Source organism: Lissotriton helveticus, chromosome 7 (assembly GCF_964261635.1).
Source record: "Lissotriton helveticus chromosome 7, aLisHel1.1, whole genome shotgun sequence".
Taxonomy (NCBI): domain Eukaryota; kingdom Metazoa; phylum Chordata; class Amphibia; order Caudata; family Salamandridae; genus Lissotriton; species Lissotriton helveticus.
The window spans coordinates 176,561,114-176,582,367 of record NC_136068.1 but is presented as its reverse complement, the minus strand read 5'-3'; the positions used below and the strand labels follow the sequence as shown (position 1 = coordinate 176,582,367).

At 43.2% G+C, this 21,254-nt stretch overlaps 1 protein-coding gene across 3 annotated transcripts in view; it reads left to right on the top strand.

Moving 5' to 3' along the window:
* Nucleotides 1-21,254, top strand: part of LOC144768306 (solute carrier family 2, facilitated glucose transporter member 10-like) — a 216,563-nt gene that overhangs the window by 154,959 nt on the left and 40,350 nt on the right. For all 3 annotated transcript variants that reach the window (XM_078651878.1, XM_078651879.1, XM_078651880.1), the window contains exon 4: nt 16,519-16,641. In XM_078651878.1, coding sequence (XP_078508004.1) covers nt 16,519-16,641 — 123 coding nt within the window. The remainder of the gene's footprint in view (nt 1-16,518; nt 16,642-21,254) is intronic.

Sequence of the window (21,254 nt, the reverse complement as noted above, 5' to 3'; positions counted from 1 at the left end):
GGCTGCACCTATTGCGGTCTCCTTGCCGTCCTGGATGTTACTGTGGCCACCGTCTTGTGGATATAAGTATGGAAGGGAGCCCTGTAACTGGAGCAGTACGAGCCACCCTGACGTCACCGCGTCCACGTGGGTGCGCGGGACGCGGTGACCAGAAGACTAGAGTGCTGACAATAATGCAAGGTGAGCATTGCACATGTGTATAGTTAAACACAACACACAAATGCTAAAATGCTGACAACAATGCAAGCAGAGCATTGCGCATGTTTGCAGTTAAACACAACAAGCAAATACTGCAAGTTCACTGGTAAAGTGTTTTGAAGATCAAAACAGAGAGAAAAACTAAAAACTATTTTTTTGGACTACTGGAGTCCACCCTGGTGGTTTCTTGTGGAAGAGGGTGGAAAAAAGTGGCAATGTGACCACTGGTATATTAATGTGAGGGAAAGACTTACAGCATGAGTAAGTGGGGATGATAAGATGGTGTAATGGGCGGGTAGAAGAACCCCCAGTAGAGGTAAGGCATATGGCCATATTGTTTACCCAACAGACTGCAGTGGTAAATGGTCTGTCAAAGGGGTGTATTGTGCATTCACAGGATCAAGGGGAGATACTCTAAGTGGAACCCTGAATGAAACCCGAAACTGGTACTATGGGGTTTATTGAGGGCATTCCACGGAATGTTGTCATTGAAGCCAGTTAGATGGGTGGACAGACTGCAAATCCACCGCTGTTCCTTTTCAAGAAGGCAGCTCTGTAGGTACGGCATTTTAGTTTCCAGTGTTTCAATCACCACCCAGTGTATGTCGTTGGTGTGTCCAGCCTCTAAAAAGTGGTTGGTCATGCGTGTGGTGTTTCTTTTGCATCAGATATTACTCCGATGTTCACATATGCAGGTCTTGATTTTGCGGCTGGTCATGCCAATGTAAGTGAGTCCGCAAGGGCAAATGATGCAATAGATTACATTCTTAGTGTCGGAATTGGTGTGCTGTTGGATGTGCCATGTCGTGCCAGGTTCCAACTGCAGTCTTTTAGTGGGTTCCGTCAAGTGGCAAACACTGCAGTTCCCACATGGGAAGTGGCCTACGATACTGGGGAGGCCCCAGTCATTAAGTATAGTGTTGGCAGGTCTGGAAGGTTGTGTGGGGCGTGTCAACACTAACATGTCCTTGAGACTTCTCGCCTGTTTGTAGGAGAACAAAGGTTTCTCCCAGTTTAGTTTTCCAGTGTTTAGTATTTTCCAGTTCTTTTGTATAATACGGGAGACTCTGTTGAAAACAGAATTGTATGTGATAACACACGTTAGAGGGATTGTGGCAGTGGTTCGGTGTGTTTCTTCCAGCAATCCTTCCCGGTTCTGGTTGCGGGCGCGTTTTTTTGCCTTTTTCAGTAATCCTTTTCGGGTAGCTGCGTTTTTGCAGTTTTATGGTTCGTGAATCTGCTTGGTCCTTGAAATCCTCAACTTCACTGCAATTTCTGCGCAGTTGAAGGTATTGTCCGAATGGTAGGTTCCCCCGTAATGTCCTGGGATTGAAGCTGGTGTAATGTCGTAGGGAATTTCATGCTGTCGGCTTGAAATATGTCTTGGTTTTAAGTTTCCCATTGGTGGCTTGAATGTCCAAGTCCAGGAAAATTATGTTTTTCCTGTGCACATTGTGTGTGAACTTCAAATTGGGGTCACAGCCATTAATTCATTGGAAGAATGTTTGCAGTGAATCATTGTCACCCTCCCAGATGAGAATGATATCATCTATGTAGCGTTTGTAGAACTTTATCTTGGCGATGTATGGCACGTTGGGGTTGAATAGGTGCGTCATCTCGAAGTGTAGACATAGAGTCCCGCCACACTGGGGGCAAAAACGCTCCCCATGGACGTACCATACGTATGTAGGTAGATGTCTCCTTAGGACTCAAAGTAGTTTTCTTTGAGTACCAGATCCGCGCATTCTAATACAAATGCAATCGGGGGTTGTAATTCTATGCGGTTGTGTCCAGTGCCAGTTGTAATACGTCCATGGTGTCATCCTGTGGCAAACTGGTGTACAAGCTCTCGATGTCTAAGCTGACTAAGAATAACGTCTGTAGATTGCATGCAAGGGTGTCCATGTGACCGAGTAAGCCCTTTGTGTCCTTCAAGTAAGTGCTGGTGGACTGCACTATCAGTTGAAGGAAAAAATCACAGTAACGTGAAAGAGGCTCTAATAAGGACCCAATTCTCAATACTATTGGGCGACCGGGTGGTGGTGTTTTGTCTTTGTGGATTTTTGGGACTGTGTAGAAATATGGGATCTTTCCTGCATTGTTTAGTGATGTGGCCAGAGTTTTCTGCATCATCCACTAGGTTCCGAATTCTGGCCTTCAGGTTTTCACTGGGGTCTTGTTCCAGCCTTTTGAAGTTCTTTGTGTCATTGAGAAAGAGTTTGCATTCATTGCGGTAGTCTTCCTTGTGCTGAAGAACAACTCCGCCGCCTTTGTCCGCTGGTTTGATAATGATCATGTCATTGGACTTGAGGGTTTTCAAGGCTTCGAGTTCCTTATCACTGGTATTCGTGAATTGTTGGTCTTCCTGTAGTGTTTCAATTTAATTGAAGACCGCTTGTTCTAAGGTGGTGATTTCAACTGGTAAGGCACTGGGGGGGGGGGGGGGGGAATGATGGAGCATTTAATTTTGAAATTAGTATCCTCCTCTGTTTCTGGGCTAGTCTCATTGGAGAGGTTTTGGAAAAAAGCTTTTATTTTGAGTTTGCGAAAGAAGTCCGCCAGTTCACAGTGTAATTTGAACTTGTCAAGTCTAGCTGATGGAGCAAAACCCAGGACTTTGTTGAGAACTGTCTCATCTATGGATATTAGTGTGAGGGAAGAGAGGTTGGTGACTAGGCTTAGCTCGCGCTGGGTACCGGTTGTTGTTCTTTTGTCTTGCTCCTTGTGTGTGCTCCCAGATTTTGGTCTTCCTCCCAATGGACTTGGGCTTGTCGTCTTCGTCGGCCTCTTCCTCATCTGCCGTTCCCTAAAAAAGGAAACCTTTGATTTGTGTTCATGTAAGGTTGTGGTGGGCCAAAGGGAGGATTCCAACCATACATCAGCTGTGGGTTCATCTCAAGGTAAGGAGTCTGGAAGTGCATGTTAACCCCTGGTGGTATTTGTGGCCAGGGTTGCTGCCAGTTGCTGTGTTTGCCTCTAAATGCGTTGTCTATTGCGGTAGCTCCCTCTACTTGAGCCATTGCTCACAAATGAGTCCTCGTCAGAGGAGCCTCTTGATATATCAGGACGTTTTACTGGTTTGTATTCTGCATCTGTATATGGATATGTCTTAACATACAAGAATTTTTTCAGGTCTTTCTGAAATTTTTCTAATTTTGCTTGAGTGATTCCTTCCTTGTATTCATTCATTTCCCTATTCACTTCATCAAGCTTTTTTTTAATGATGTTTTAAGTGTGGTCTTGAAGTGGGTCTCCTTGGCTTGTACCTCAATTAGGATGGCATTGGATAATCTCTTTGCTGTTTGTATAATGAGGATTATCCAATCTCTCATACAAAGCCACACTATCTGGGCCCAGTCCTTACGAAAGGTGGCATCATTAAGGAAAATGCCTGGGGCATTGGTCACAATTAAGCCCCTGGGGGCAGTATTGTTTCTCAAGTATGCCTTGAGGATGGCCCCATGAACAGTAGTCCTTATTCGATTGCGCTTTTTCTCAGTTAGATTTTTGCCAGTCAGCACTCTGTGCCATTGATTGCGCTACATTGAGGTCTGATGACAGGGGTGGAGCTGAGAGGATGAGGTTGACATCATCCTCAGTGAATGTGAGTCCCGGGTTCTCTGTCATGGTAGATATGTTGTGGGTGGCAATCTAGTGGCAAAGAGTACTTGCTCTCACAGCTGTGCGCTGTTAAATATGGGTAAACAAATGGCGAAAGAGGATTATTATGGGGTACGTCCCTATCCCGAATGATAAAGTACAAAAAAACACAGTGGACGGACCCACTAGCAATGGCGACTCACAAGTATTTTATTTTTGATGAGTGCCAAAAACCCATCAGGTTTATTAAAAGACCCCTCACCCACCAACCTAGTTGGTGGCATGCTTCATCATTGGGGTCCCAACTGGGTAGCCGAATGCCACCCAGTTGTGCTACGACGCCTGATTATCGTGGAGCTGGATTTGTGTGGTTCATTGTGAGCCATGTAAGTAGGAATGCCATTTGTAAGAAAGTGGATTATTATTTGGGATGGACGATTGCCCACCTGAAGGAATAATAATAACTCCTTGTCAAGGTGAACACTCAAAGTCACTGAATTAACCGGAGCCCAACTTCCTGGTAGCAATGTCACAGAGCAGACAGGCTCCACTTAGAGCAATGTGTAAAGTGTTTATGCAGTACGAAATCAATAAAAAAGGCAAAACACTGAGCAATAAAAATCCCAAGCCATGCTCAGCATAGCATCATTGCTCACGCCATAGGCAGAGGACCAAACTGGCCCCCCAGCAAGAGCAGCAGGAGAAATTGCTCCCGTCACAGCAAGAGTAGGAACCAAGTTCCCTCTTGCAAATTGTTGTGTTCCTCTAGCCACACAGAAAGCCAGTCACTGACCTTTGGAGGAACTTCTTTGTGTTAAAGGAAACAGGCTCAGTCGATCAGGGCTTCTCTCAGTTCACAGACACAAATTCCAGTCCTCTTCTGATGTTCCGAAGGTCCAGTAGGAGTTCTGAGGAGGGTTCCTCAGGAGACCACATTTATGCCCTGCACTGGCTAGTGGGTGGGGGTGACTCCTGGGCACTTCCTAACCAACAAGGTAAAAATTCTCTGGGGCAACCCTGGCCAAGTTTTCACCATTTACTAATTACAATATTGCAGGCAACCCCACTGTGCTCCTTCACTCTCAAAATACAAAATTGAGAAACTCTTTCTCCCATGTGCAGAGCCTGTGTGCCGACCCAGAAGTGTCACCAAAGAAATGAGCAGTCCCCTCCCCTGTGTCCACTCTGAACCAGTTCCGGAGGTATCCTTTCTCCCACAGGGTTTAGTGTCAGCCTGAGTAGGAGGACAAAGGCTGCTTCCTCCAGGTGTCTCCTTTCATTTACATGTGAAAGAGCAGATCCCCTTTCAAGTTAATGACGTTTCATGGGTCCACCCTCTCTGGTCTCACTGCAAGGGGAAGGAAAACAACGTGCCATTGTTGCTAATCTGGCAGCTGTTTTTCACTCCCCGTTTACACCTCAGGCCAAGTATGGACTGAGCAGTTGTTGGAGAGCTGTTGCACATTAGCCTCCAGCATCCTCAGGCAGGTTAAAGGTCTAATGTTACATTTCTAATATACTGAATAAAAATACAATTTCTCCATTATGTTGAATTGTTATTAAATATGAAAAGAAGTCTTTAAATTGAATCTGTGAGAAGTTATAGATCAGCAAATCTATACTTTTACCTTTCCCAAGTGCCAGTTACAGCCTAACAAATGACAGTGTCGTTTTGGGCTTAGTCACTGGGCGAACATGTCATTATAAATTCACAAGTGCTCCACTCTTACATAGTATGCACCGTACCGTGTGGGCAACATGGGATGCTTTGGGGTGACCTATATAATATTTTAAATCAGGGTTGCTTACCTGCTAAAAGGGTGATTTTAACAGGTCTGTACAGTAGGGTTCAGGTTTTGCTGTTAGGCTACAGAGAGTAGGCCTTAAAGCTTTTTGTCACTGCCCCTCTGGTGGATGGCACAATGGTACTGCAGTCCATGGGTGGCATTTAAAATTCCTTTCTAGGTGTATTTCTGTACCATATACTAGGCCTTGTAGGAAAGTTAATTGCGCCAATCAGGTATAAATCAATTTGGACATCTTTAAAGGAGGAACAGAGACATTTTACTCCTGTTTAGCATGAGTACAGAGTACCAATAGAAGCAAAAAAGACAGGGCAAAAATTGGGGGGAAACCACATGATAAGACATTAATTTCCTGCACCCTTCCCAGCAGCATAACGTAGGCCTCTGGGCCCCCGAGCTCGAGGATGTCCACAGTACCCTGGCCCGGGAGCTCCTGACTGAATACGGAGTGATTGGCCTCCATGTAGTTTGCTGGGGGGGACCCCTCAAGTTTTTTTACGCTAGTTATACACATCTGTACAATACAAAGTAGAACTGTGCAGCTCCACAGCCAGCTGTTTCAGCTTTGTGAATGCAAAGTAATTTGATGATATTGGACCACAAATGGTGCCATCACGAATGTGCAACTTACGCTTGAAACTGATATATACCCATTTTCACAGCTATGCATACCCACTCATTGTACTGCTCATGATACCTGTGACTAGGTTTACGAAATCCAAGAAATGTCGTGTGCATATTTACATATTTTTTTCCCTTATCAAAATATTTTCCTTTGCATGTCTCGTCTTCCTGAATTCATACTACAAAAAGTGTATTTAATGAATTTACCAACACTTGGTCTGTTGGAAGTATTGACACCACTAGGTTTAGGATAAGTGAAAGTTTGCTACGTTTACACTAGATTTCTCTATCCATTCTTTGGACACTCGCAGGGAATCGCCACCAGTGTAAATTATGCATAAAGTAATGTGTTCATGCACACAATTGATTTCACATATATTATGAACACATAAGTCCTAGGCTTACTTTTTTGACTACTTCTTCGTGACTCCGGTGTAAATAATTTTTACATAAGCAATGCATTTCTCCATGTTTAAACTTGACTTACGACTTGAAAGCCCTTTGTGAATCGGGGCCCAACATATTATACTTTCCAATAATATTTTACAAATGAAAAAATACAAAGATTTTCTGTATCATGTTAAATTATACTCCTCTAAATCACAATCATTAGAAACAAAACAAATCAATATAATGGAACGGCTCTATTGCACTGGTAGACAGTCAATATCTAATTAAAAAACGAAGACATGCTTTTTTTAAGTCTTTTCCTGAAATTGATAAACAAGAAAAGTCTTTTGGCAAGGGTAGAAATTGTAACTCAAGTTTAAATTGACAAATTAACATGTAATTGATTTTATTGGCAGCATGTGTAGCTATATTAAACTTAACATCGTTGCTTTGGTAAAGAATGCGTATATGTTGCAGATAAATGTGTATGGGGTGCGGCTGGAATAGATGGATTTTATAATTAAATAATGCAGATTTGCAAGAGCACAAATGTTTATTGAAAGCAAGGCAGTATTTTTGCTCAGCAACTTCTATTTTTTTTGGCAGCGCTGAAGCGAATCATGGGGTTTGTAATGGGGATGGACAGCTTCAGGGGTTTTAGACTTTGTGGTTTCATCTGAATTAGAAAAAATGAAATATGTTTCGTGAATAGAAATATGATTCTTTTCACATTAAGCCTTAAAAGGGTTACAGTAACAGTTCTAGGAATTTCAGTTCTGAGAAAACAAAATGGAAATTTGCCTAGTGGAGGGCTCTCCATTAACTCCCATAGGGCTATTTTTCTGGTCTTCAGCAATATTTTTGCACAGCGATTAGGTGGACACCAAGTATGATGATGCCTTACCTCAACAACCCTATCTGCTTATTTCTTTTTTTTTACAAAAGCCTTTAAATGAGTACATATTTTGAACTTCACAAAAGTATAAAAGTTGTACACTTTGACCCACTTCACCAGGGGACCATGTTTTCCAATAAAAAAAAAAAACAATGCTTTTGCAGGAAATTTTTCCTAGTATATATGTTACAGTCAAAGTGTGAAATCCCGCATTCTATAGAACGCCTAGGTAATGTATAGAATGCCTGAAAATGCCTGCGAATCGAACGTCAAAGTATGAAATGATTGATATTTTACACATTGCCTAGGCATTGTATACTTTGCCGGATTGTCTGCCGGCAAAATATATAATACGCCTAATCCCGCCATTTTATTCCCGCCCGGCAATGTGTGAAATCCGGCATTCTATAGAATGGCTAGGTAATGTATAGAATGCCTAAAAATCGAACGTCAAAGTATGAAATGATTGATATTTTATACATTGCCTAGGCATTGTATACTTTGCCGGATTGTCTGCCGGCAAAGTATATAATACACCTAATCCCAGAGACAGCACAAGTTATCAGCAAGCGAGGGGCAGAGACAGCACAAGTAACCAGGCAAAGAGCAGGTGGCAGCCGTGCGGTGGTGTGGGGAGCGACCTGCCTGCAAGCAAGGTCTAAGGTCGTGTATAGCATCCGGCTGAGGTTCCACAGACGCTCTGCCGTCATCCTTACCCGTGGTTCTTATATCACCATGTCGGAAGGGAGTGTAGTGCCCAGACAGGAATCACGCCATGCTGACATGCAACAACGGTTCTGTGATGAATTATCTCAAGTAAGAGCCAATGCTGCAAAAAACGGTGTTTTCCTAACCGAAACCAGTTACCAAAAGTTAGTGGACAATGTGAAAAAGGCTAAGACGACCATTAAGAAGGAACCACTGGACTATTGGCTGGTGAAACAGTATGACCTAATGATGGTCGAGAATACGACTAAGTTGATCTATCCTGTTAAAGAAGGTACGAGTGCTATTCAGTTTAACGTCGCGGACTCCGAGTTATTTGACGTACTCCATAAGGCCCATTTGGCTATTGGTCATGGAGGGCGGGACAGGATGTTGAAAGAACTTTCACCTAAGTTTAAGAACATTACCCGTCATGATATTGCGCTGTACATTCACCTTTGTGAGCCTTGCCAGAAGGAGCAAAAAGGTATTGTGGTCAAGCCAATGGTTTTTTCTGAATTCAACTCCCGTTGTCAGGTCGATCTCATTGATTTTCAGTCCCATCCTGACAGAGAGTACAAGTTTATAATGGTGTACCAAGATCATCTCACTAAGTTTGTAGTTCTGAGGGCTTTGAAATCAAAGAGAGCGGAAGAAGTAGCCTACAAGCTCATCGGCATATTTATGTTGTTTGGTGCTCCAACGATTCTACAGTCCGATAACGGCAGGGAATTCGCAAACAATGTGGTAAGCAGCCTAAAGGAGTATTGGCCCACCTGAAGATCGTCCATGGTAAGCCGCGCTACTCACAAAGTATGGGGAGCGTCGAAAAAGCTAATAAAGACATTGAAAATATGCTGTGTGCTTGGATGCAAGATGAAAAAACTAGCTGCTGGAGTGAGGGATTGCAGTTTGTCCAACCTATGAAGAACAGAGCTTTTCATTCTGGGATTAAGAGGTCACCATACAAAGCTCTGTTCGGCTGCAAAGCTAGAGTAGGTCTCTCGATGTCGTGCCTGCCTGACAACGTTTTACAAGACGTAGAGACTGAGGAAGAGCTCGAAAAAATAATAGAAAGCGTACAAACAACACAACAGCAGGAATAAAGACGAGATGAATCAATGCAAGAGGCTCAGCACCCTGCAGAAGAAATAGCTGAGAATGCAATCCATGATGGAGGAAACCAAAACAGTGATGAAGCCATGGTTATTGAAGAGCCTTCCATTTCCGTAGTTACCCAAAATCCTTCTTCTTTAGCTATCTGTTGCGTCTGCTTAAAAGGGTAAACAGCGTTTACAACGCAACTTTTACCACGCACTACCTTTACAACGCAACTTTTACCACGCAAGTTGTTACAACGACTTGCGCTGGGGGGCGCTGTAAGATAGGGAATAGTTTAATTTACTATCCAAAACCGTCCCTACTATCCACGGGGACTGGAGTTGGAATAGTAAATTAAACTATTCACTATCCAGTGCCCCCCAACGCAAGTCGTTGTAACGACTTGCGTTGTAAAAGTTGCGTGGTAAAGGCATGCGTTGTAAAAGCATGCGTAGTAACGACATACATCCGCTTAAAAGAAACCAGCGGTGCTCATACATATCGAAAGTGTGGCCGAAACGTTCATGCCATATGTGGACATACTCCTAAAGATGATGACGGTGACGAAGTAGAAGGTTATGGGGTTAGCATTTTGTGCTATGTTTGCTTCAATATTGAGAAAGCTATCCAAAGTAAAATGGAATCAAAATCGAACCTAGAGATTCAGGCCAAAAAAATGAATAGGGATTGTGACAAAAAAATCCTCCTGTGCCTTTGGGTTCCACTGTGTGAGTTCCGATCCCTGACGTCGACAAAGAGCGGGGTGACTCACACAATCTCTTGGTAGTTGTTATGAATGTGACGGAAGATGGCTTTTACCAACTTGGAACCGCACAAGGAATCTTGAAGCAACTCTACGCCAGATCACAATTCACCGTATGTCCAAAGAACTTAATGAGAATTGAAGATGTTCCTGACCACGAAATATCTCTCCGATCTGCAGCTACTTCTCAGTCCACAGGAAGCGGCCAAGGATTCGTCAGGTGTATGTGCAAGACGAAATGCCAAAATATGAGGTGCCTTTGTGTGAAAAAGAAAATTAAGTGCAATTCAAAATGTCACTCTAGCCTTCTCTGCTGCAACAAGTAGGTCATGCCAGTTCTGCTTTGTGTTTCACCGGTATCAATATTCTGTTCGCATTCTTCTTTGTCGTGAAATGTATGTACAAGATCAAAGTGCCAAAATAGAAGGTGTTTTTGTGTGAAGAATAAAAGTGAGTACAATTCCACATGCTACTCCAGCCTTTCTTAGTGTAACAAGCACTTCAATCTCAGTTCTGCTTTCATTGTTTTCCGGTAAGAATATCCTTTGCTTTATTTCGTAGTTTTGTTCTTTCAGTTTAAAATGCATATTAATTAATAAAGGCTTCTCATCTTGTGCCCTTTTAACACTTTGCGTAAATGGTACTGGTCATTCTGTATAATGCCTAGGAATTTTATAGGATGCCTAGGAAAAGTATGTAACATTTTCACAAAAAACGTATATTTCATAGCCGAAAACCATCAGGCATTCTATACATTACGTGGGCATTCTATACAATACCGGGATTTCACACTTTGACTATATCATATATATTTTTTATTGTTTATTAACCATAACACAGTAGCAGTACATAAATTGCATAGGCAGATACATACACTTCATACATCAATATGATATACATAACATTTTCCGCAATGGTAAATATGGTATAGGCCTATATAAAGGTGTTCACATTCATTGACATTGTAATATTGTTCTGTCCACAGCAATCAGAATTGAATCTTTGTCACAATCATCTGTGTACCCCTCTTTTTTCTCATGTATCCACGATTTCCCCGCATATAATGCATATTATCTTGACTGAGTATTAAAAGTAAAGTCTACTGAGTGTGACAAGAGATATGTCCTGAGAGGGTCCCATATGTCTCTGGGGCGAGAAGGTAATGGAAGTAACTCAGCATAAGTAAGTGTTTGGTCCTGGCAGCATATCATGTCCCGGATCCATTCTTTGAATTTAGGAGCCGTTCCGAGTCCCCATCTACATGCCACTCTCGTTTGGCTAGTTGTAGTCCCAGAGACCTGAAACGTCAGCCTCCATCCTCGACACATTCTGTGTATCCCAATAGAGCTTTCCTAGTATATTTTTGCTGAAAAATACTACAAGAAATAAATGTTTTCCTACAAAAGTCTAGGCTTTACAGACTTTTTCTCGCACATCGTTTAAGCTTTAAGTTTCAACTGGGCAAAGTAAAAAAAAAAGAAATCCTGAAGTTTACATAGGCCAAGAAGCTCAATCTTGCCCATATTGAGAATGTGCATACCCGTAGCTTTTTGCAGCAGAGTGATCCCAGCACCAAATGCCAGCTGCTGCTGGAGATATTTGCTCTAGAGATCAGTCGCAATCCTCCAAGAATAGAACAGTTATGGAATGAGGCCATACATGATTAATGTGCATTAACATGTATTTGATTATTTCCCCCATAGACTATTCTGATATGTTTGTGAATTGCTGTGTCAGCAGGTGGTGGCAGAGATAGGCTGGGTGATCACTGCTATGAGCAAGAGCCTAGATTACTACCAATCTTATTTAGCTTCTGGTTTGGAGGTGGCCTACATGACAAGATCTCATGTTCTTTTGAGTCCTTGCCGTGTTGGTTAAGACTCCCAACAAATTTGCCCCAAAGTGGTAGCGGACATCTAACCTCCAGACAGGGTAAGCATAACTACACACACAACCCTAGTATATTGAAGTGTATGGAGACGAAAACTCATAATGTTCTTAAAGAAGAGAAGGAACCATTGAAGTGAACATCTTCTTAACAGTATAAAACTCCCTACAAAATACAGGCCATGGGTGTAAAAACTAACCCCTGAGAGGTAAAACATCCCAGATAACTTTGTAAGCAGTATTCATGGAACAACCATGAAGTAGACAACAATACCCTCCCCAAATAAAGGAGGCATCCATTGCCAATATAAGTATTCATAAGAATACAAAATAGGGACCATGACCCTATTATATGTAAAGGTTGCAAGAATATCAAGGGAACAATAACCAATCCACAGGCAAGGAATGCACCACATGGCAAAGCTGATATAAACACAATCAAGAAGAGTAGCAGAACCTAAAGGACAACCAGCCTGTGCACCATTGGAATTCAATTAAAAGTGCACCCTGCCAAAAAATTGCAGAAAATGACCTTAACAACTGAAGGACAGAGCAAGAAGAATGTCCTAGTGGGAACCTTGAACAGGTCAGAAACATAGACTACTGAGAAGAGCCCAAACTCCACTAAAGTGGAAACTCAGAATTGCTAAAAAGGAGAGGCATGCTCTCTGCATAGAAGCTCCCACCAAGCACATAAACAAGATGTCCCTATAAGAGATACTAAAAGTCCAAAGTAATGCTTACCAGCATACAGAAATGCTTCTAAAGGAGCAGGTGTCATAGGTAAACTTCCTAACATGAAGATAATACACCAAGCAAATGCCCTCTTGAGCATGAAGTCCATCATCAGAGGAAAAAGGGAAAGAAAACGTATTTGATAGGTATCCTCGTTACACACAAAAAAGGGACATAACTTGTCATAGATAGTATTGAAAAATAAAATCTGCTAATCGCAGGTACACTACATCGGGTGTCACCAGCAGGCGGAATCCAGACAACTATGGCACTGCCATAACATCGCCAGCAGTGTAAGAAATAAAAGATCCCAAACAAGCCTAGTATACGGAGAAAACCTAAAGAGGCAAATAATTAGAACGAGTGAAATTAGGACTCTGTTTCACCTCGACTGTTGCGGAAATGATGCAAAGACGAGTCAAATGGCATATCAACCAAAGCAGCTTCGACAGCCTCTGAAAAGCCTGAGGAACGCAATCAGGCATGACGACATAGCGCCACAGAGGATACTATGGCCCGACCCACTGAATCCGTGGTATCCATGCCACATCTAATGACCAGTTTAGCCACCTGCTGGCCATCCCGAATCAACTGATCAAGATTAGATCGGAGGTCATCTGGAGTGATGGCAACATAGATTTTAATTAATCCCACAATGCACGGGAATGCCCAAGAACACAAGACATGTTGTACGGACCTCAAAGCAGAACTAGTAGAAGCGAAAATATGCCTGCCACATGTATCTTGGCTCCGAGAATCTCTGTCCGATGGAACATTAGGGAAAGAATTAATATTATCTAAGGCTGAAGCAGCCTGTACCATCACACTTTGATAAGTCGGATGCCTGTCGAGACAAGCTGGATCTTCAGGAGCTGGTTGGTGCCTGTGAGACCCCAGTATCAGGTTTAGCCCAAGTGCACAACAAAATGTCGTACAGGGCCTCACTATATGGAAGAACGGGCTCCACCCGTGTCTGACCTTGACAGAGGACATTCATTAGAGGATCAGTAGACTTTTCCACAGAAGGAAGAATTAACTCCAAAACCATAGCCTTAACATGTCTGCAAAAGAGGAGCTCTCCTCAGTAACAAGGCTAGGAGGGGAAAGAAATCCTGAAGCTTGGGAAGACACTAACCCACTAGCTTCCCCTAGTGCAGAAAACCAATTCTCCTCCATAAAAGGTGGAACAACCTCAGATAAAGGCTGCAAAAGCCCAGGCTCCTCCGTATCATCTCCTAAAAGACAACCTTCAGAAGTACCTAACATGAGAGTGAAGCCAGAGCATAACATTCAACACAGATGGCTCCATTGACTCAGGACCTGGCGTCGACTGACGCTGAGAAGACGATATCTCGACATCGAGAGAAGGAATGGCTTTGATCAGTGCCGCCAATTTTGTTGCCGTAGTTGGCTGAGGATAGACACCTAGGGTGGAAACCCTGGAGGGCTGTGGTCCAGCGCTGAATCGGAGTCGGCTGACGCCGACTGGCCCTGACCTAATGACTCAGAGGGTCCAACTGACACTGAGGGCAAACCCGCCGGCGTGGCTCCCCTCATCTCCGCGGGGCCCGACGGCGCTCGAGGGGAAGGTGAAGACAAGACAAGATAAGATTTAGAGAGTTATATTACTCTCTCATCTGGGTCACCGATTCTCTGGCTCACAGAAAGATGGGTAGGTGCGGGGCAGAGTCGTGTATGGCCTCCTCAACCAGTGAACGGGAGGCGCTGTGAGAGATGGAGTTTCTACGCCGCGAAGTTGGGGAATGCCGTAACTTCACCCACCTGCACTTACCTTGGGACATTGATGAAGAGTGACGCCACCAGAATGGCTCCTGGAACTATCTTACGAACAAACCTCGAACGGGAAGGAGATCGTCAATGAGAAGTCTCCGAGGACTGCGTCAACTGCACAGCCAGGAGTTTCATGTGGAGTTCCTTGAGCGCCTTCGGCTTCAACATTTGACAGGAGCTGCAATCTATGGAGGTGTGGTGTTCTCTTACACCACATGCAATTGAATGAGGGTTTTTATCTGACATCTGTTGTGCACAAGACCCACAAGGCTTAAAGCCTGAAGACATAAAGAAAAAAGCACTGTTCCAACCAACAAAAACCGTCAGAGTAGACCAGAAACTGGCCTGAGGAACAGCTTCTCCGGATCCGCATAGTCGCCCAGAAAAGAAGAAACTGACATCCGCACGCTGGATGGGGCTCATATGACTCCGCTGACTCCACCACCGGAGTAGACGTCGTTACGGAATCATACGATGCCATCCCCCGATGAGCAGAAGGACTGCTGAAAATATTTCCAGATCCAGACTGGTGCCTAGAGAGAATTCAAAAGTTAAGGAATCTGCAACTAAAAGTCTCTATCAGATAAATTGTTTACCTTTTTATTCTGATTTATAATTTTAGATGAAACTTATCTTTGTGATTAAATCTATATTGTTTTAAACCATGAATTAAAATGAACTAAGAAGATTGTAGGCAGTGTTTGAGAAGTGACTGGGCTATCTGCTTTAAAGTATCTAAGGCAGGAATAAGGCGGTAGTTACTCAAACTAAGTGCAATCTATGAAGTCCCTTGCCTAACTGGCATTTTTTCTTGGAGGTCTTTTAGAATTTTTTTCGGAACTTGAACAGCTGCATAGTGTAAAGCCCTGCTCCAGGAGCCAAAAAGGCGCTGCCCCGGGGTCCCATGCGCAGGTGAACTCGGTCTTCCTAGAACATTATTTCGTGGTTTATGGGCTTCTTCTTTCTGCAGTTATGTAAAAAAATATTCTCATAAATATCACTTTAAGGGAAAACCATGACAGAGGGAAGTGGGTTGTGGGCTGGCGTGCAGAGTGAAAGAAACACAGAAAGAGGAATGGTGAAAATTGTGGGAAACAAAGAAAAGGACAAATAGCAAAAGCACGGATTGAAGAGAGAGACAAAAAGCGAAAAAGTATGGATGAGAAAAAAAGATGGGTAGATAGGGGAAAGAAAAAATTGGAACATACAAAAGAATGAAAGGAGGGAAAGAAGTGAAGGAAGAAACGGTGAATGCTATAATTGAAGGGTGAAGAGAAAACAAGATGGTTGGAAGAGTGGAAGAATAGGTGAAAGAGTGAATGGGCAAAGGATGGAAAAGAATAGCCAGATGGTTGAAAGGATGGAGGTATCAAAAAGAGAACGAGTACGTCAATTAATGGATATATTGAGGATTGGATGGTTGAAAGGAAGTATGGTTGGATGGGGTGGGCGGATAGGAAGCTGAATTGACGGACACATGGATGGATGGATGAATTGACGGAAATGAATAGATGGAGGGTAAAAGGAGGGTTGGATAGGTCGAGGGTGAAAAGTTTCAGGAATACCTTATAAACATGGTCAGGTTTGCTCCCTTCTCATGCTTTGTGTCATTAGACAAATGGTTCATTCATTGGAGGTATATTTACATTTTCTAGATACTCCCTTTCTTGGAAATGTCCATAGAGAGCTTACCTGAAGCCTGTTCCCTTCCAAAACAGAACATTCTGTCACGCAGCAGCTGGCAACACTCTGGTTTTCATGGCATTACAGTTATCATTAGGAAACGACTTTGTTTTACTAATTGACAGCGTTATTGCTTTTGCAGTCACACAAGAGGTGGGTGAAGCAGGTGAATCAATTTTCTGAAAAAGGTAAGGTATAAAAGTTATTCCTGAAAATTGTGTATTAACTGTTTACAGTCAAAGAAAAATGTGGCCTATTTAGGAACTACATTTGAGATTTAAGATGGCAGAGACTGGGAAGTTACTTCAAAAAAACATATTTTTCTCTTTTTATTTCTTTAGTGACCTGGCTGGTTCTGAGTGAAATATATCCCGCCGAAATACGAGGACGAGCCTTTGCGTTTTGCAACAGTTTCAACTGGGCTACAAATTTAATAATCAGCCTGTCGTTTTTGGACGTTGTTGGTAAGTGATTGAGTTCATTTGTTCCTTAGAGGGCTTTGTGCGTTCTTGTGATATTTTAATCCTCATGGGATTTACTCTCAGTATTGTGGCGGTCTTTGAAGGGATTGGGCCAGATTTATACTTCTCATTCACATCTCTATACATTTAGAGGTACAGAGACGAGGTTGCTGCTCCTGCCAATAGCTTTCAAGCGGTCATCCAGCTACGAGAAAAAAACTGTTCTCTTTCCCTTGTCCTGCATCTCTGGCAATCACCAACCACAGGCTTTCCAGAATTTTGCTTTGATGATGCCAGCTGGGGGGTTTTGAGACCTATTGTGACATCATTCACCAGACCATTTTTTAAATTTGAAAAACGGACAGTTTCTTAGCAGCGCTTATTGCAATACTAAAGGGGGTGGGTTGGTGGAGATGAGGAATTAGAGGAAATAATATATATTTTTTAATTTACCTGATGATGCGGCCACCTCGGTCTTCTTCTCCGGCTCTCCTCACAACATGCACTAGGGGACCGTCTCTCCTCCCAATCTGGACGTTGCTCTCATGCTAAACCTAGCATGAGAGCAACACAAGGATCTGTCGCAGAGCTGTGGTTTGCTGCTCAGACAGTGTCTAGGAGACTGTGATGTTTCTCCAACTTGGCTGTGCAACACAGCTGGGTTGGAGAAACCTAAGTGTGCATTTCTCTTTGGCGGCCTAAGGCGGCCGGCCAAACAGACATGCGCACTTACAGTGCACCTACCACTCCTCCCTGCTATTCCCGCCCCCCCCCTACACTGCTGACATCGCCTCAGTCAGTCAGGGGTTAATTTATTTTTCACTTGACCGGTGACTGACTGACCAGTGGCTTCTCCGCCATTACAGAGAAGCCGCCCCTGCAGTTTATGTGCAATGCATCGACCAAACATCGCAGTCCGTGCAATCTGCACAGAATGCCCATATTTACTCAAGAACTAGTTGTCTACTGTGTAGGAGCAAGAGTGGTAGTAACCCTGGGAGAAGCGCCACTGCTCTCTTCCCTCTTCAATCCAAATGTGAATTCACTTCACTGACTAGCCATGAGAACTCAAATCACGCAGCTGCACCCTCAAATATTTCCATGGAAGAACCCTAAAATTAATCGCAGGTGCTTCTGTTCTCCTCAACCAAGAGCCTCTCTCGCTGTAACTCAAAACAAGCAAGGCCGGTGCTACATTAAGGACACCCGTTGGCAGGGCTAGTAGCGCCCCCACAGGAGGAGATGAGTGTACCAGACTCTCATAAATAGACCAAAAATGGCTTTGTTGCAAGAGCAGTGGGGACACGTCAACGAACATTGTAATTTTAGCTCAGGTCATGAAACTCCTTGCAACGGTGTCACGTACAAGGGCTCTCGCTCTGTAACACAATTCCTGCAAACCTCAGACAAAAGCAAACCACTTCATCTTCAGAAAATCAATCAAAATTCAGCATGCCTGTAACCACTGTGATCATACAACCACATGAACCTGTAGCTGGAGTTGCGAATTTTAGCCACACACACTTTCCATACCTCTGTGCCTGTAGCACCGCCTGCTTTGTCAGCCCCTCCTATTTCTTCATCTTCCCTTTAACTGAGGATCCTCCTTGACTTTTATTCAAGCATCAGCAGGGATATCAGTGCATGTGTACCAGCTGTGGCTTCTTGTTGCTCTCCCAAATCCAGCAGATCTTCCCGGATAGTCCTTGGTGACCACGGGACTGTCTTGGCTTCAATGATCTTTAACAATTTCAAAATGTCACAACTAGACTAATCAATGGATTGAAATAAGATACCACACTGTCCCCTCTGGGTCCACACCAAGCAGGAGTCATTTAGTCATTTTTCCAGCACTTGGGCGGCCAACCGACAAAACCCCTCCATGCCTATACAACTAGATCATTTGAGACTTAGTTTGTGTGCTATAAATCCCATAGTAAAGCATATAATATTTTCCTAGCAATATAACTATGACCTTACAGACTACACTATTAATGAAGAACCGACTTCAGAAATAAATACCCTCCCCATCCACCTTAACACATCTAGAATTTATTTTATATCTTATCTTAAGCCCACTTATCCAATATGCACTACACACATATGTCCCTTTCCATGCTGATTTATTAGTTTGCCGTTTTTTGTAACTTTCAGATTACATTGTAATTCTTTACTTGGCCATTGATTACAGAAAATAAACACTCACATCCATAAATTCTCAAGAGATTTTGTTTTGTTTTTGACTCATTTTCAGTCCTGTCTAGGCTCTCACAAATGCACCCTAAAGATATTATTTCTTCAGAAATACTTAATTTTGCTTCAATTTCTTTACATCTATAGTAGCATTCCCTGTTTAATCATAATGACATTTCACTGCTAATACTGTATCACAAAAATGCTTTTTTTCTATCCACCTGGCCATCATATCTAGAAACAGATAATGGCTCCTTGCAAATGTGCAGTGGACATGTCAGTACCAACATAAGAAAGGTGCTCTCCACTAGAGACTAAATACATCTGGGATACATTAAGTCACCGTCTTGTTCAAATGTTGTGTCAACACTAAACGTGCAGTGAAATTTGTCTAGCAATTTGTGGTCGGCCTTTTTAGCAATAGTCTGTCTTCTTGCCCTTCACAATCCCCTTTTCAGAAGGAGGAGCAAAGCAAGCAGCTGTTGCTGCTATGTCTACTCTACCAGGCACAGATTGCAATTAACCAAATTGGCTGTCTGTGTCTAATTATCTTGTGTCTCCCTCAACGCTGACCTTAGAAACCATTGAGTTGATTATCCAAAGTGGAGATGATAGTGGAAACTCTTCCTTCTGAGCATCGTCTTGTCCCTTGATATCGGTGTTATTTTTTCAAAAATACCCATCAAACTATTATGTGTTGTGTCCTAATTCCAGCAGATGAACCAGAGTTTTCAAATATTTCATAGATATGTCCAAGTTCAAACTTGATGCCTTTTCTGGAGTACAATACTGTTGGACCAGATGATTAACCCTCATTTAGAGTTTTATGAATGCCATTTACCAAAAAAAGTTATGCCCCATCCACTAGACTCATGGTTGCATGCCTGTTAGAGGTGAGTAACCTCAGGATTTCCCATGGGAAACCCTTCACATGATGGTCCTGCCTTCACTGGGCTGCCAGGTAATAGTGATGGTGCCCAGTGCTATTAAGGACGGCAATCACTGCTTTTCCTGCATGGCTGCCCTGAGCATGGAAATCAGCTACATGGCCCCCATCCAGAGGCAGAAAATGTGCTGTGCAATGAAAAATAGTGGTGTATGAAAAGATGGGAGGATGATGGAAGGAAGTGTGGAAGAATGATGGAAGGATGGGTCTAGTGGAAGCAAAAGAAGAAGTATAGAAAGAACATTAGAAGTTTGATGGAAAGATGCATGAAAGACTAAGGAAAGATGGAATAACTAGGAAGTAGGGCCAATCTTAAAATTGTCCCACAGAGGTTAACCACCCAGGGGCATCTCACTGCTTCATGGCAACTATCTATATTGTGGGCAGCACCCGAGGGCCCGTAAGGAGGTCCGCAAGGTATTACTCTCATAATGGCAGCAACTGCAGAGGAATCGGCAGTAGCATCAAGAGGTATCCAATACAAATGTTTAAAAATGGATAATTCAGCAGTACAAATACAGTAGGGAGAGGGTTTGAGGGCTACTAGGAAATACATCCAGAACTGAGTAATCCTGAGCTGCCTGCAATTTCTAATTGTTTAAACGCTTTGTGGGTGGGTAGTATGGAATGGAATGTGAGCAAGATGAAGACACTTCATAGCACGTGGATGCCCACAACACTATACGCAGGGGCACACCAAAATCTAAAAATGCACTGTAACCCATGAATGTCTGGAAACAGCCAAAGAAACTGTACCATCTTCTGCCCTTGTTCACACTGATGAACATGTGCCTTAGAGCTCTGGGCTTGAACTTAGCCACAATAAAATAATTCAAGTAGGCCATTTATGTAACTCAAGTTATTGCACATGCCTCAGTTCAATCATGCGTTCTAGCAGAGTAGAGTTATATCAGCTTTGGCCAAAAGCCCAGCTTTTATTATGCCCAGTCTATCTGCAGCGACGGGTCCTGAGTGTGGTAGAGTAGAATGAAGTGTCACAGAGTGATATAGAGTTGAGTGGCGTGGAGAGGAGTAGAGCATCTAGGAGTTGAGTATTGTAGCATGGAGTGGCATAGAGTGGAGTGTCAAGTCAAGTCAAGTCAAATAATTTATATAGCGCGCTACATACCCAGAGGGTCGCAAGGCGCTTGAAGAGGGGTGGGGAATTACTTGTCGAATATCCAGGTTTTAAGTTGCTTTCTGAATGCTAGGTGGTTCTGAGTGAGGCGCAGGTGAATGGGAAGTGAGTTCCAGGTTTTAGCCGCCAGGTAGGAGAAGGATCTTCCTCCCATGGTGGTTTTGTTGATGCGAGGTACAGCAGCAAGGGCTTGATTGGAAGAGCGAAGCTGGCGGGGGGGGGGTGTAGAAGGAAAGTCGTGTGTTGAGGCATTCGGGTCCAAGTTCGTAGAGTGCTTTGTGTGCGTGGGTTAGGAGGCGGAATGTTATCCTCTTATTGACGGGGAGCCAGTGGAGGTTT